The sequence below is a fragment of the Salmo salar genome, chromosome ssa27 (assembly GCF_905237065.1).
Source record: "Salmo salar chromosome ssa27, Ssal_v3.1, whole genome shotgun sequence".
In the NCBI taxonomy this organism is placed as follows: Eukaryota; Metazoa; Chordata; class Actinopteri; order Salmoniformes; family Salmonidae; genus Salmo; species Salmo salar.
Window position 1 is genome coordinate 17,875,224 of NC_059468.1, and position 15,738 is coordinate 17,890,961.

At 45.7% G+C, this 15,738-nt stretch overlaps 1 protein-coding gene across 3 annotated transcripts in view; it reads right to left on the reverse strand.

Moving 5' to 3' along the window:
• The window catches only part of trappc9 (trafficking protein particle complex subunit 9), a 292,659-nt gene that overhangs the window by 116,252 nt on the left and 160,669 nt on the right, over positions 1 to 15,738 (reverse strand). For all 3 annotated transcript variants that reach the window (XM_014177784.2, XM_014177781.2, XM_014177782.2), the window contains one exon: positions 510 to 652. In XM_014177784.2, the coding sequence (XP_014033259.1) occupies positions 510 to 652 (143 nt within the window). The remainder of the gene's footprint in view (positions 1 to 509; positions 653 to 15,738) is intronic.

Below are 15,738 nucleotides of genomic sequence, written 5' to 3' on the forward strand. Positions count from 1 at the left end.
TCTTTCAGATTCCCTATCGTTACAGCGACAATAATGCCACTAAGCAGAGCAGAGCCCTGGTCTAGTCTGGTCTGCTGGGTACAGGAGCAGGAAGCAGGGAGCGGGGACTGAGGTGATCTGGCGCGATGTGTTTACCCAGTCAAGATGGAAAAACACAACAAACACAGTGATCTTACTAATAAGACAGAGAGAACAAGGACAAACAGTACTAGGAGTCGGTTAGATGACTGCTGAGGGTAGGAATGAAGGATACAGCAGGAGAAGAGAAGCAGAAACATCCAGTTAATGGAACAGAAGTAACAGCCTAGCAAACACTGCAACATTGTGTCAAAGTTCAGACAACTTAGTGTGCTGGTTCTGTGTTTGCGGGGAGTTGTTGGGACAGTGATGTCGACCGTCTGTCTATGCACTTAACCCATAGGAAGAAGGTAGCCTTAATGTTTGCTCTCTGCTCGCCGCTCCCCAGATGTGATAGTTAACAAGTTTTAGTACAACGAATGAGTGTTTACCTGGTGGCTGGTAGTGTGCTGACTCTGGTGAAGAACACAGAGGGTTCTATGTCAACATGCACTCCCAGGGTCAGGTCCCGATAGTAGCCCTCCACCTTGCCTGCTCCCCCTGAGTACTTAAACGTCATCACAGCTTCCAACGTCTGGAGAGAGAGAAAGGAAAGAAAGACGGAGAAATCTCATTTTAGACAAGGTTATTCTAAGGTGGAGTGCAGAGCATTAAACCGTAACTCAATGATGAAGGTCGAATCTAAGGGCGGTTCACAAAAAGCTTTGGACAAATTTAACCTGTTGAGATGGTCCAGCAGTTTCTATGAAATCCTGCATGGAAGAGCAAACCTGTGTGACTGGGGTCAAAGGTGACAAGCCAATCAGAGACTTTTTTTTCCTCCTCAACCGTGAGCAGAAGGAGACTTATTCTGAGCTGAAATGCAAAAAAATGTCTGATGACAAAATAAAGAACACACAATAACGTGTTCTGATGTGTAATGAAGAGAGTGGAGTGAAAAGGAGGATTGGTAAAAAGTAGAGGGTCTTGAGTCTTCTCTCGATATTTATACAATGTGTTTGGGAAAAGGTGTGTGTGTGTGTGTGTGTGTGTGTGCAAGTGAGTGAGTGTGTAAGGGTGTGTGTGCGCACATGTAAACAAGTGCCTGTGTTTACATTGAAGGCAGACTGGCCCTCAACCCATGTGTGTAATCCATTGAGCTAGGCCAAGCGCGTGTGTGTGTGTGTGTGTGTGTGTGTGTGTGTGTGTGTGTGTGTGTGTGTGTGCGTGCAGTGCCTGTAAACACAGACCAGGTACGAACAGGTTTTCATCATGTTTCTCGGTCCATCTGCCCTTCCATGAATCTTTAACCCCATCCAGAGTGATCATCACTCAGCATGGAGCCTGTGACTTTCAGCTCTATTTCCCCTGGCTGTCTCTACTGGAGGGCCTGACTACACATCACCTTCATGGTTCAATGCATGGTTTCAGAATAGCCCAAGCAAAAGGCTTAACCCCAAAGAGATGGTGTCTAAGACGGTCTATCATCCTCCTCCTCTCTTCCTGTGTTAAATGGTGCACCACATGCCCATGGCCCTGGGGTTGTTATGTAAAAGAGCCACTGTATCGTGTCTGAAAGAGCCACTGTATCGTGTCTGAGGCACACATGGCCCTCTCTCTCCTGGTCACGCATGTCTCTGTGTGTGTGTGTGTGTCCTTCAGCCAGAGGGACAGATGCCACTCTCTTGCTTGACAAGATCTTATCTGGTGCCCCCTCTCTCTCCTGCCCTCTCCCCGGCTGCACATAACTAGATTTCTCCTTAACTAAGTGAATTAGTCAACACACAAAATACATTTCATCACTTTTGATGAACAGGTTATTTCATTGAGACAGAGGTATACCATGCAGAAGGCTGACGCACGCATACGTACAGGCGATGCGAGACAAACACAGTCACTCAGACGCACCTCCTCGCCTTCTGCTGTTTAACATTCAGGGCTCATTGTGGAGAGGTCTGGTGTGAGCGTGACACACAGAGGTTGTCATATCACTATGTAAATGAGGTTGTATTACAAGAGGGAGGTTGCAGGAGGACCATGTCGTGGGAGGAGGCTGATGACCCACACGGTAAAGATGGAAACAGTGCAGTCCTAGTCAGAGTCATGGTAGAGACAGACAGACACACACACAGACCTAGTCATGGTAGAGACAGACAGACACACAGACCTAGTCATGGTAGAGACAGACAGACACAGAGACCTAGTCATGGTAGAGACAGACAGACACACAGACCTAGTCATGGTAGAGACAGACAGACACACAGACCTAGTCATGGTAGAGACAGACAGACACACACGACCTAGTCATGGTAGAGACAGACAGACACACACACGACCTAGTCATGGTAGAGACAGACAGACACACACAGACCTAGTCATGGTAGAGACAGACAGACACACACAGACCTAGTCATGGTAGAGACAGACAGCACACACAGACCTAGTCATGGTAGAGACAGACAGACACACACACAGACCTAGTCATGGTAGAGACAGACAGACACACACACAGACCTAGTCATGGTAGAGACAGACAGACACACACACAGACCTAGTCATGGTAGAGACAGACAGACACACACACAGACCTAGTCATGGTAGAGACAGACAGACACACACACAGACCTAGTCATGGTAGAGACAGACAGACACACAGACCTGGTCATGGTAGAGACAGACAGACACACAGACCTAGTCATGGTAGAGACAGACAGACACACAGACCTAGTCATGGTAGAGACAGACAGACACAGAGACCTAGTCATGGTAGAGACAGACACACAGACCTAGTCATGGTAGAGACAGACAGACACACACACAGACCTAGTCATGGTAGAGACAGACAGACACACAGACCTAGTCATGGTAGAGACAGACAGACACACAGACCTAGTCATGGTAGAGACAGACAGACACACAGACCTAGTCATGGTAGAGACAGACAGACACACAGACCTAGTCATGGTAGAGACAGACAGACACACAGACCTAGTCATGGTAGAGACAGACAGACACACAGACCTAGTCATGGTAGAGACAGACAGACACACAGACCTAGTCATGGTAGAGACAGACAGACACACAGACCTAGTCATGGTAGAGACAGACAGACACAGAGACCTAGTCATGGTAGAGACAGACAGACACAGAGACCTAGTCATGGTAGAGACAGACAGACACACAGACCTAGTCATGGTAGAGACAGACAGACACACAGACCTAGTCATGGTAGAGACAGACAGACACACAGACCTAGTCATGGTAGAGACAGACAGACACACAGACCTAGTCATGGTAGAGACAGACAGACACACAGACCTAGTCATGGTAGAGACAGACAACACACAGACCTAGTCATGGTAGAGACAGACAGACACACAGACCTAGTCATGGTAGAGACAGACAGACACACAGACCTAGTCATGGTAGAGACAGACAGACACACAGACCTAGTCATGGTAGAGACAGACAGACACAGAGACCTAGTCATGGTAGAGACAGACAGACACAGAGACCTAGTCATGGTAGAGACAGACACCACAGACCTAGTCATGGTAGAGACAGACAGACACACAGACCTAGTCATGGTAGAGACAGACAGACACACAGACCTAGTCATGGTAGAGACAGACAGACACACAGACCTAGTCATGGTAGAGACAGACAGACACACAGACCTAGTCATGGTAGAGACAGACAGACACAGAGACCTAGTCATGGTAGAGACAGACACACAGACCTAGTCATGGTAGAGACAGACAGACACACAGACCTAGTCATGGTAGAGACAGACAGACACACAGACCTAGTCATGGTAGAGACAGACAGACACACAGACCTAGTCATGGTAGAGACAGACAGACACACAGACCTAGTCATGGTAGAGACAGACAGACACACAGACCTAGTCATGGTAGAGACAGACAGACACACAGACCTAGTCATGGTAGAGACAGACAGACACACAGACCTAGTCATGGTAGAGACAGACAGACACACAGACCTAGTCATGGTAGAGACAGACAGACACACAGACCTAGTCATGGTAGAGACAGACAGACACACAGACCTAGTCATGGTAGAGACAGACAGACACACAGACCTAGTCATGGTAGAGACAGACAGACACACAGACCTAGTCATGGTAGAGACAGACAGACACACAGACCTAGTCATGGTAGAGACAGACAGACACACAGACCTAGTCATGGTAGAGACAGACAGACACACAGACCTAGTCATGGTAGAGACAGACAGACACACAGACCTAGTCATGGTAGAGACAGACAGACACACAGACCTAGTCATGGTAGAGACAGACAGACACACAGACCTAGTCATGGTAGAGACAGACAGACACACAGACCTAGTCATGGTAGAGACAGACAGACACACAGACCTAGTCATGGTAGAGACAGACAGACACACAGACCTAGTCATGGTAGAGACAGACAGACACACAGACCTAGTCATGGTAGAGACAGACACACAGACCTAGTCATGGTAGAGACAGACAGACACACAGACCTAGTCATGGTAGAGACAGACAGACACACAGACCTAGTCATGGTAGAGACAGACAGACACACAGACCTAGTCATGGTAGAGACAGACAGACACACAGACCTAGTCATGGTAGAGACAGACAGACACACAGACCTAGTCATGGTAGAGACAGACAGACACACAGACCTAGTCATGGTAGAGACAGACAGACACACAGACCTAGTCATGGTAGAGACAGACAGACACACAGACCTAGTCATGGTAGAGACAGACAGACACACAGACCTAGTCATGGTAGAGACAGACAGACACACAGACCTAGTCATGGTAGAGACAGACAGACACACAGACCTAGTCATGGTAGAGACAGACAGACACACAGACCTAGTCATGGTAGAGACAGACAGACACACAGACCTAGTCATGGTAGAGACAGACAGAACACAGACCTAGTCATGGTAGAGACAGACAGACACACAGACCTAGTCATGGTAGAGACAGACAGACACACAGACCTAGTCATGGTAGAGACAGACAGACACACAGACCTAGTCATGGTAGAGACAGACAGACACACAGACCTAGTCATGGTAGAGACAGACAGACACACAGACCTAGTCATGGTAGAGACAGACAGACACACAGACCTAGTCATGGTAGAGACAGACAGACACACAGACCTAGTCATGGTAGAGACAGACAGACACACAGACCTAGTCATGGTAGAGACAGACAGACACACAGACCTAGTCATGGTAGAGACAGACAGACACACAGACCTAGTCATGGTAGAGACAGACAGACACACAGACCTAGTCATGGTAGAGACAGACAGACACACAGACCTAGTCATGGTAGAGACAGACAGACACACAGACCTAGTCATGGTAGAGACAGACAGACACACAGACCTAGTCATGGTAGAGACAGACAGACACACAGACCTAGTCATGGTAGAGACAGACAGACACACAGACCTAGTCATGGTAGAGACAGACAGACACACAGACCTAGTCATGGTAGAGACAGACAGACACACAGACCTAGTCATGGTAGAGACAGACAGACACACAGACCTAGTCATGGTAGAGACAGACAGACACACAGACCTAGTCATGGTAGAGACAGACAGACACACAGACCTAGTCATGGTAGAGACAGACAGACACACAGACCTAGTCATGGTAGAGACAGACAGACACACAGACCTAGTCATGGTAGAGACAGACAGACACACAGACCTAGTCATGGTAGAGACAGACAGACACACAGACCTAGTCATGGTAGAGACAGACAGACACACAGACCTAGTCATGGTAGAGACAGACAGACACACAGACCTAGTCATGGTAGAGACAGACAGACACACAGACCTAGTCATGGTAGAGACAGACAGACACACAGACCTAGTCATGGTAGAGACAGACAGACACACACACAGACCTAGTCATGGTAGAGACAGACAGACACACACACAGACCTAGTCATGGTAGAGACAGACAGACACACAGACCTAGTCATGGTAGAGACAGACAGACACACAGACCTAGTCATGGTAGAGACAGACAGACACACAGACCTAGTCATGGTAGAGACAGACAGACACACAGACCTAGTCATGGTAGAGACAGACAGACACACAGACCTAGTCATGGTAGAGACAGACAGACACACAGACCTAGTCATGGTAGAGACAGACAGACACACAGACCTAGTCATGGTAGAGACAGACAGACACACAGACCTAGTCATGGTAGAGACAGACAGACACACAGACCTAGTCATGGTAGAGACAGACAGACACACAGACCTAGTCATGGTAGAGACAGACAGACACACAGACCTAGTCATGGTAGAGACAGACAGACACACACCAGACCTAGTCATGGTAGAGACAGACAGACACACAGACCTAGTCATGGTAGAGACAGACAGACACACAGACCTAGTCATGGTAGAGACAGACAGACACACACACAGACCTAGTCATGGTAGAGACAGACAGACACACAGACCTAGTCATGGTAGAGACAGACAGACACACAGACCTAGTCATGGTAGAGACAGACAGACACACAGACCTAGTCATGGTAGAGACAGACAGACACACAGACCTAGTCATGGTAGAGACAGACAGACACACAGACCTAGTCATGGTAGAGACAGACATGATTCTTAAAGTGCCATGACCATCACCATCAAAAGAAACACATTTTAAAGGTGAAAATTAATGTCAAACGTCCTGTTTGTAGGGGTGGGACTGTTGGTTGGCTGGGCAGCCAGATGGTCCGGTTTGTAACGGTGTAGGTGCCAATGAGCCAGGCACGACTTCTGAGGAGATATGGAGGGGATGGAGGGAGGGGGTGGAGGTAGATGACAGGGGTGATGGAGAGGAAGTGTGGTCTGTTTGTTATTCTACCTCTCGGATACTTCCTTCCAAACACACTCTCTAAAAGATCATCACACTGTTCCAGCCACACCCCCACTCTTCTCTCTCTCCCTCTCTTCTTTCCCCCTCCCCACCTTCTCTCCCTAAACCAGCGAATAACTTCACTTTAATGGCCTGGCTGAATGGGGAACGCACTTAGTGCTCCATCCCTGTAATGCCTTCTGTCTTTCCATAATTAAAAATGTTACTTTTCTTTATGGAGCAAATCGCCTTATAGGACGGCCTGTATGGGAAGCAGTTAAAGTCCCCTGCCTTAATTATTGTAAGGACGTTGTGTTAGTTTGTTAAGCACTGTTCGGTAGCTTTAGACCAGACTCAGCACATCTCTAAGTACCTGGTGAAATGAAGAAGCTGCGTATGTCATGAATTGGAGATGTCTTAAACTCCAGCTATGTGCGCAAATTGGTGTTTATTGGCTGGGTGGGAGGGGAGGAGATGAGTTCAATGGAAGAAATGCTGGTCTGGACCCTTCTTTCCTAATGCTGCATGGTTAACTGGAGCAATGCCAAACTTTTGGCCCGCTCTCCCCTGCATTACTACACCCTCCTATAGTAGTAAACCCTCCTATAGTAGTAAACCCTCCTATAGTAGCACACCCTCCTATAGTAGTACACCCTCCTATAGTAGTACACCCTCCTATAGTAGTACACCCTCCTATAGTAGTACACCCTCCTATAGTAGTACACCCTCCTATAGTAGCACACCCTCCTATAGTAGTACACCCTCCTATAGTAGTACACCCTCCTATAGTAGTAAACCCTCCTATAGTAGTAAACCCTCCTATAGTAGTAAACCCTCCTATAGTATTAAACCCTCCTATAGTAGTACACCCTCCTATAGTAGTAAACCCTCCTATAGTAGTACACCCTCCTATAGTAGTAAACCCTCCTATAGTAGTACACCCTCCTATAGTAGTACACCCTCCTATAGTAGTACACCCTCCTATAGTAGTAAACCCTCCTATAGTAGTACACCCTCCTATAGTAGTACACCCTCCTATAGCAGTAAACCCTCCTATAGTAGTACACCCTCCTATAGTAGTACACCCTCCTATAGTAGTACACCCTCCTATAGTAGTACACCCTCCTATAGTAGTACACCCTCCTATAGTAGTACACCCTCCTATAGTAGTACACCCTCCTATAGCAGTACACCCTCCTATAGTAGTACACCCTCCTATAGTAGTACACCCTCCTATAGTAGTAAACCCTCCTATAGTAGCACACCCTCCTATAGTAGTACACCCTCCTATAGTAGTACACCCTCCTATAGTAGTAAACCCTCCTATAGTAGTAAACCCTCCTATAGTAGTACACCCTCCTATAGTAGTACACCCTCCTATAGTAGTACACCCTCCTATAGTAGTACACCCTCCTATAGTAGTACACCCTCCTATAGTAGTAAACCCTCCTATAGTAGTACACCCTCCTATAGTAGTACACCCTCCTATAGTAGTAAACCCTCCTATAGTAGTAAACCCTCCTATAGTAGTACACCCTCCTATAGTAGTACACCCTCCTATAGTAGTACACCCTCCTATAGTAGTAAACCCTCCTATAGTAGTACACCCTCCTATAGTAGTAAACCCTCCTATAGTAGCACACCCTCCTATAGTAGTACACCCTCCTATAGTAGTACACCCTCCTATAGTAGTACACCCTCCTATAGTAGTACACCCTCCTATAGTAGTACACCCTCCTATAGTAGTACACCCTCCTATAGTAGTACACCCTCCTATAGTAGTACACCCTCCTATAGTAGTACACCCTCCTATAGTATTACACCCTCCTATAGTAGTACACCCTCCTATAGTAGTAAACCCTCCTATAGTAGTAAACCCTCCTATAGTAGTACACCCTCCTATAGTAGTACACCCTCCTATAGTAGTACACCCTCCTATAGTAGTACACCCTCCTATAGTAGTACACCCTCCTATAGTAGTACACCCTCCTATAGTAGTACACCCTCCTATAGTAGTACACCCTCCTATAGTAGTACACCCTCCTATAGTAGTACACCCTCCTATAGTAGTACACCCTCCTATAGTAGTACACCCTCCTATAGTAGTACACCCTCCTATAGTAGTACACCCTCCTATAGTAGTACACCCTCCTATAGTAGTACACCCTCCTATAGTAGTAAACCCTCCTATAGTAGCACACCCTCCTATAGTAGTACACCCTCCTATAGTAGTACACCCTCCTATAGTAGTAAACCCTCCTATAGTAGTACACCCTCCTATAGTAGTACACCCTCCTATAGTAGTACACCCTCCTATAGTAGTACACCCTCCTATAGTAGTACACCCTCCTATAGTAGTAAACCCTCCTATAGTAGTACACCCTCCTATAGTAGTAAACCCTCCTATAGTAGTAAACCCTCCTATAGTAGTACACCCTCCTATAGTAGCACACCCTCCTATAGTAGTACACCCTCCTATAGTAGTACACCCTCCTATAGTAGTACACCCTCCTATAGTAGTACACCCTCCTATAGTAGTAAACCCTCCTATAGTAGTAAACCCTCCTATAGCAGTACACCCTCCTATAGTAGTACACCCTCCTATAGTAGTACACCCTCCTATAGTAGTAAACCCTCCTATAGTAGTAAACCCTCCTATAGTAGTAAACCCTCCTATAGTAGTACACCCTCCTATAGTAGTACACCCTCCTATAGTAGTACACCCTCCTATAGTAGTAAACCCTCCTATAGCAGTACACCCTCCTATAGTAGTACACCCTCCTATAGTAGTAAACCCTCCTATAGTAGTAAACCCTCCTATAGTAGCAAACCCTCCTATAGTAGCACACCCTCCTATAGTAGTACACCCTCCTATAGTAGTACACCCTCCTATAGTAGTACACCCTCCTATAGTAGTACACCCTCCTATAGTAGTACACCCTCCTATAGTAGTACACCCTCCTATAGTAGTACACCCTCCTATAGCAGTACACCCTCCTATAGCAGTAAACCCTCCTATAGTAGTACACCCTCCTATAGTAGTACACCCTCCTATAGTAGTACACCCTCCTATAGTAGTACACCCTCCTATAGTAGTACACCCTCCTATAGTAGTACACCCTCCTATAGTAGTAAACCCTCCTATAGTAGTAAACCCTCCTATAGTAGTACACCCTCCTATAGTAGTACACCCTCCTATAGTAGTACACCCTCCTATAGTAGTACACCCTCCTATAGTAGTACACCCTCCTATAGTAGTACACCCTCCTATAGTAGTACACCCTCCTATAGCAGTAAACCCTCCTATAGTAGTACACCCTCCTATAGTAGTACACCCTCCTATAGTAGTACACCCTCCTATAGTAGTACACCCTCCTATAGTAGTACACCCTCCTATAGTAGTACACCCTCCTATAGTAGTAAACCCTCCTATAGTAGTACACCCTCCTATAGTAGTAAACCCTCCTATAGTAGTACACCCTCCTATAGTAGTACACCCTCCTATAGTAGTATACCCTCCTATAGCAGTAAACCCTCCTATAGTAGTACACCCTCCTATAGCAGTAAACCCTCCTATAGTAGTACACCCTCCTATAGTAGTACACCCTCCTATAGTAGTAAACCCTCCTATAGTAGTACACCCTCCTATAGTAGTACACCCTCCTATAGTAGTACACCCTCCTATAGTAGTACACCCTCCTATAGTAGTACACCCTCCTATAGTAGTACACCCTCCTATAGTAGTACACCCTCCTATAGTAGTACACCCTCCTATAGTAGTACACCCTCCTATAGTAGTACACCCTCCTATAGCAGTAAACCCTCCTATAGTAGCACACCCTCCTATAGTAGCACACCCTCCTATAGTAGTACACCCTCCTATAGTAGTACACCCTCCTATAGTAGTACACCCTCCTATAGCAGTACACCCTCCTATAGTAGTACACCCTCCTATAGTAGTACACCCTCCTATAGTAGTACACCCTCCTATAGTAGTAAACCCTCCTATAGTAGTAAACCCTCCTATAGTAGTAAACCCTCCTATAGTAGTAAACCCTCCTATAGTAGTAAACCCTCCTATAGTAGTACACCCTCCTATAGTAGTACACCCTCCTATAGTAGTAAACCCTCCTATAGTAGTACACCCTCCTATAGCAGTACACCCTCCTATAGTAGTACACCCTCCTATAGTAGTACACCCTCCTATAGTAGTACACCCTCCTATAGTAGTAAACCCTCCTATAGTAGTAAACCCTCCTATAGTAGTAAACCCTCCTATAGTAGTAAACCCTCCTATAGTAGTAAACCCTCCTATAGTATTAAACCCTCCTATAGCAGTAAACCCTCCTATAGTAGTAAACCCTCCTATAGCAGTAAACCCTCCTATAGCAGTACACCCTCCTATAGCAGTAAACCCTCCTATAGTAGTACACCCTCCTATAGTAGTAAACCCTCCTATAGCAGTAAACCCTCCTATAGTAGTAAACCCTCCTATAGTAGTAAACCCTCCTATAGTAGTACACCCTCCTATAGTAGTACACCCTCCTATAGTAGTACACCCTCCTATAGTAGTACACCCTCCTATAGTAGCACACCCTCCTATAGTAGTACACCCTCCTATAGTAGTACACCCTCCTATAGTAGTACACCCTCCTATAGTAGCACACCCTCCTATAGTAGTACACCCTCCTATAGTAGTAAACCCTCCTATAGTAGTACACCCTCCTATAGTAGTAAACCCTCCTATAGTAGTACACCCTCCTATAGTAGTACACCCTCCTATAGTAGTACACCCTCCTATAGTAGTACACCCTCCTATAGTAGTACACCCTCCTATAGTAGTACACCCTCCTATAGTAGTAAACCCTCCTATAGCAGTAAACCCTCCTATAGTAGTACACCCTCCTATAGTAGTAAACCCTCCTATAGTAGTAAACCCTCCTATAGTAGTACACCCTCCTATAGTAGTACACCCTCCTATAGTAGTACACCCTCCTATAGTAGTAAACCCTCCTATAGTAGTACACCCTCCTATAGTAGTACACCCTCCTATAGTAGTACACCCTCCTATAGTAGTACACCCTCCTATAGCAGTAAACCCTCCTATAGTAGTACACCCTCCTATAGTAGTACACCCTCCTATAGTAGTAAACCCTCCTATAGTAGTAAACCCTCCTATAGTAGTACACCCTCCTATAGTAGTAAACCCTCCTATAGTAGTACACCCTCCTATAGTAGTACACCCTCCTATAGTAGTAAACCCTCCTATAGTAGCACACCCTCCTATAGTAGTACACCCTCCTATAGTAGTACACCCTCCTATAGTAGTAAACCCTCCTATAGTAGTACACCCTCCTATAGCAGTAAACCCTCCTATAGTAGTACACCCTCCTATAGTAGTACACCCTCCTATAGTAGTAAACCCTCCTATAGTAGTAAACCCTCCTATAGTAGTACACCCTCCTATAGTAGTACACCCTCCTATAGTAGTACACCCTCCTATAGTAGTAAACCCTCCTATAGTAGTACACCCTCCTATAGTAGTACACCCTCCTATAGTAGTAAACCCTCCTATAGTAGTACACCCTCCTATAGTAGTACACCCTCCTATAGTAGTAAACCCTCCTATAGCAGTACACCCTCCTATAGTAGTACACCCTCCTATAGTAGTACACCCTCCTATAGTAGTAAACCCTCCTATAGTAGTACACCCTCCTATAGTAGTAAACCCTCCTATAGTAGTACACCCTCCTATAGTAGTACACCCTCCTATAGTAGTACACCCTCCTATAGTAGTACACCCTCCTATAGTAGTAAACCCTCCTATAGTAGTACACCCTCCTATAGTAGTACACCCTCCTATAGTAGTACACCCTCCTATAGTAGTAAACCCTCCTATAGTAGTAAACCCTCCTATAGTAGTAAACCCTCCTATAGTAGTAAACCCTCCTATAGTAGTAAACCCTCCTATAGTAGTAAACCCTCCTATAGTATTAAACCCTCCTATAGCAGTAAACCCTCCTATAGTAGTAAACCCTCCTATAGCAGTAAACCCTCCTATAGCAGTACACCCTCCTATAGTAGTAAACCCTCCTATAGTAGTACACCCTCCTATAGTAGTAAACCCTCCTATAGTAGTAAACCCTCCTATAGTAGTACACCCTCCTATAGTAGTACACCCTCCTATAGTAGTAAACCCTCCTATAGTAGTAAACCCTCCTATAGCAGTACACCCTCCTATAGTAGTACACCCTCCTATAGTAGTAAACCCTCCTATAGTAGTAAACCCTCCTATAGTAGTACACCCTCCTATAGTAGTACACCCTCCTATAGTAGTAAACCCTCCTATAGCAGTAAACCCTCCTATAGTAGTACACCCTCCTATAGTAGTACACCCTCCTATAGTAGTAAACCCTCCTATAGTAGTACACCCTCCTATAGCAGTACACCCTCCTATAGCAGTACACCCTCCTATAGCAGTAAACCCTCCTATAGTAGTACACCCTCCTATAGCAGTAAACCTGCAGGAATGTAGCTTTCTCAGCCACTTCTTACAAGTCTTCCTTCCCTGCTCTCAGAAGTTCCACATCAGAGTCAGATCCTAACAGACCATAATTGACCCTTCGGTGGTGAGTGGCTGCATGCAGACTGACCGCCACAGTGAAGAGCTTTGGGACAGAAATGTCCGGACCGTCTGTGAATGGGACAGTTTGTTCCTGGTCCAGATAGTTCTTCTGGTTGATTGAGGTGAAGGAGAGCAGTTCAGGTTAAGTTGCTATGCTAGTTATCTATGCTCCAATGTTTCTCTTTGACAGAATCCTTGCCTACCCATTGTCACGGTTTTGAGCTATTTTTGGTCCCCTTACACCAGGGCTGTTGCTGAGCAGTTTGAGATATTGTAGTCCTGTATGGTTTATCCACCCAATGCCTGGCTTACACCATACAGAGATTGTTCAAGGCTTCCTTGCACTTCTTCAATAATTCAAAAGTCACTACAGTGCTGCTTGTGGATGTGGTGGAAAACTTTCCTAGTTTGTCAGATGGTCTCCTTGTGAATCATCCTCATGAGTCCAACAGAGGTGTGAGAACGTCAAGCTGTCGCGGGGCCACAAATAGCTGGTAAGGCTGTAGGGAAGAGGTCTATCAGAGACAGCATGCAGATGGACACACAACCAGAGAACCTCAGTGACCACACTGAGCTCTGATGGACATGATCCAGCATACTGTATGTATGTCTTAGAGATGCAAAACGATGGTAACTTACCCAAAATTCCCAGTTTATCCAGAAATCCTGTTTAAAAGACTACCGGAATCAGGAAGAAATAAGTAGAGAATCCGGAATTCAACAGGAATTGTATTTATTGTCAACTCTACAGAACTGAGTAGAAACTAAAAGCAGAACAAATCTTAGGCTACCAGCACAACTCTGCCTCATTACATCTGGTGCTATTCTCTTCCCATTAAACCAGGACAGACAACTCTCTCTCCAAACCCTGATCTGTATTCCGTCATCATGGCTCTGAGTCTCTGCATCACTGCAGTCCTATAGCTAACCAAACGTGGCAGGCGTAGAAACACACCTGAGCAGAGTTCCCACTTCCGTTTTTCTGGTGGAACGGTAGTTAGGATGAAAATACTGTATCCTTGAAAAGTGGATGTTACATTTTCTGTTGACTCCACAAAGCCTATCCTATAGCAGGAGCAAGAAGGAACCCTGCCTGGGGCAGTCCATTGATTGGTTGCTAGGCTGGCTGCTTGACATCCAGCCATAGGTATGTTAAGGATTATTAGGCAGACAGGTTTCTTCTGTGCTTCTGGTTCTGCTCTGTTCAGAAGTACAGTATGACGTGGCCCTGTTTCTATCTATCCATCTGCCCTGCCAGGGACTAACCAACTAGCACACTGATGGGGAACATATATTTTGAAAACTAAAAAAAATCAAATATCATGAATAAATAAAAAAGGAGAGAGACTGAAAAAGAGATTGCACGAAAGAAAGAGGCACAAAATAAAATAGCTATGGGAAAGGGTTATAACAGTAGCAGCCTTCTTTGCAATTTGATCATTTCTAATTGGCCCTTGCTCCCTCTCCTTTCTCTAGAGATGATGACATTCAACACCAGTGTTTTTTTTACCAAATCTGGTGAGATTATGGAAGAAATGTGCAATTATATTTGTCCTTTGGAGTTATTACCGTTATCTAGACACAGTGAAGACTACGACCAAAGTTCAGCTCCACTCGGGCTGTCTGTCTCAAGCGCCTGCTGCTTTCTGCTGGCACGTCTCTAACGCCTTTGTGTTTCCATGTTCCTCTCTGTCGCCACAAAGAAGTGAGGTAGAGAGAGCTAGAGCGAGAGAGACGGAACCTTTCATAAAAAGAGACAAAGGGTATCTTTGTGAGCCCAAACCCAGCAACAACCCCATGGTATCTCCCAGTAACAGGTGACTGAGCAGCCTAAACAATGCTACCTCAGCCGACAGCCAGGGTAGCGTGTGGAACATAATGTGGTTCTGATAGGCCGTGTTACAATGAACATTCAGTTTTATTTATTTAACTAGGCAAGTCAGTTAAGAACAAATTATTATTTATAATGACGACCTGGCTGGAATACGGTGATGTCCAGGACAGCTGTTTAATTACTTCCAACAACAAGAGGCAGAGAGACAGATCTGGAGGGGACGCTGCCAAGTACTGCAGCAACACAACACTGCATCAGAGCTGTGACAACTCTGGGAGTCTGTGTTTGGATACAACAAGGAGGCCT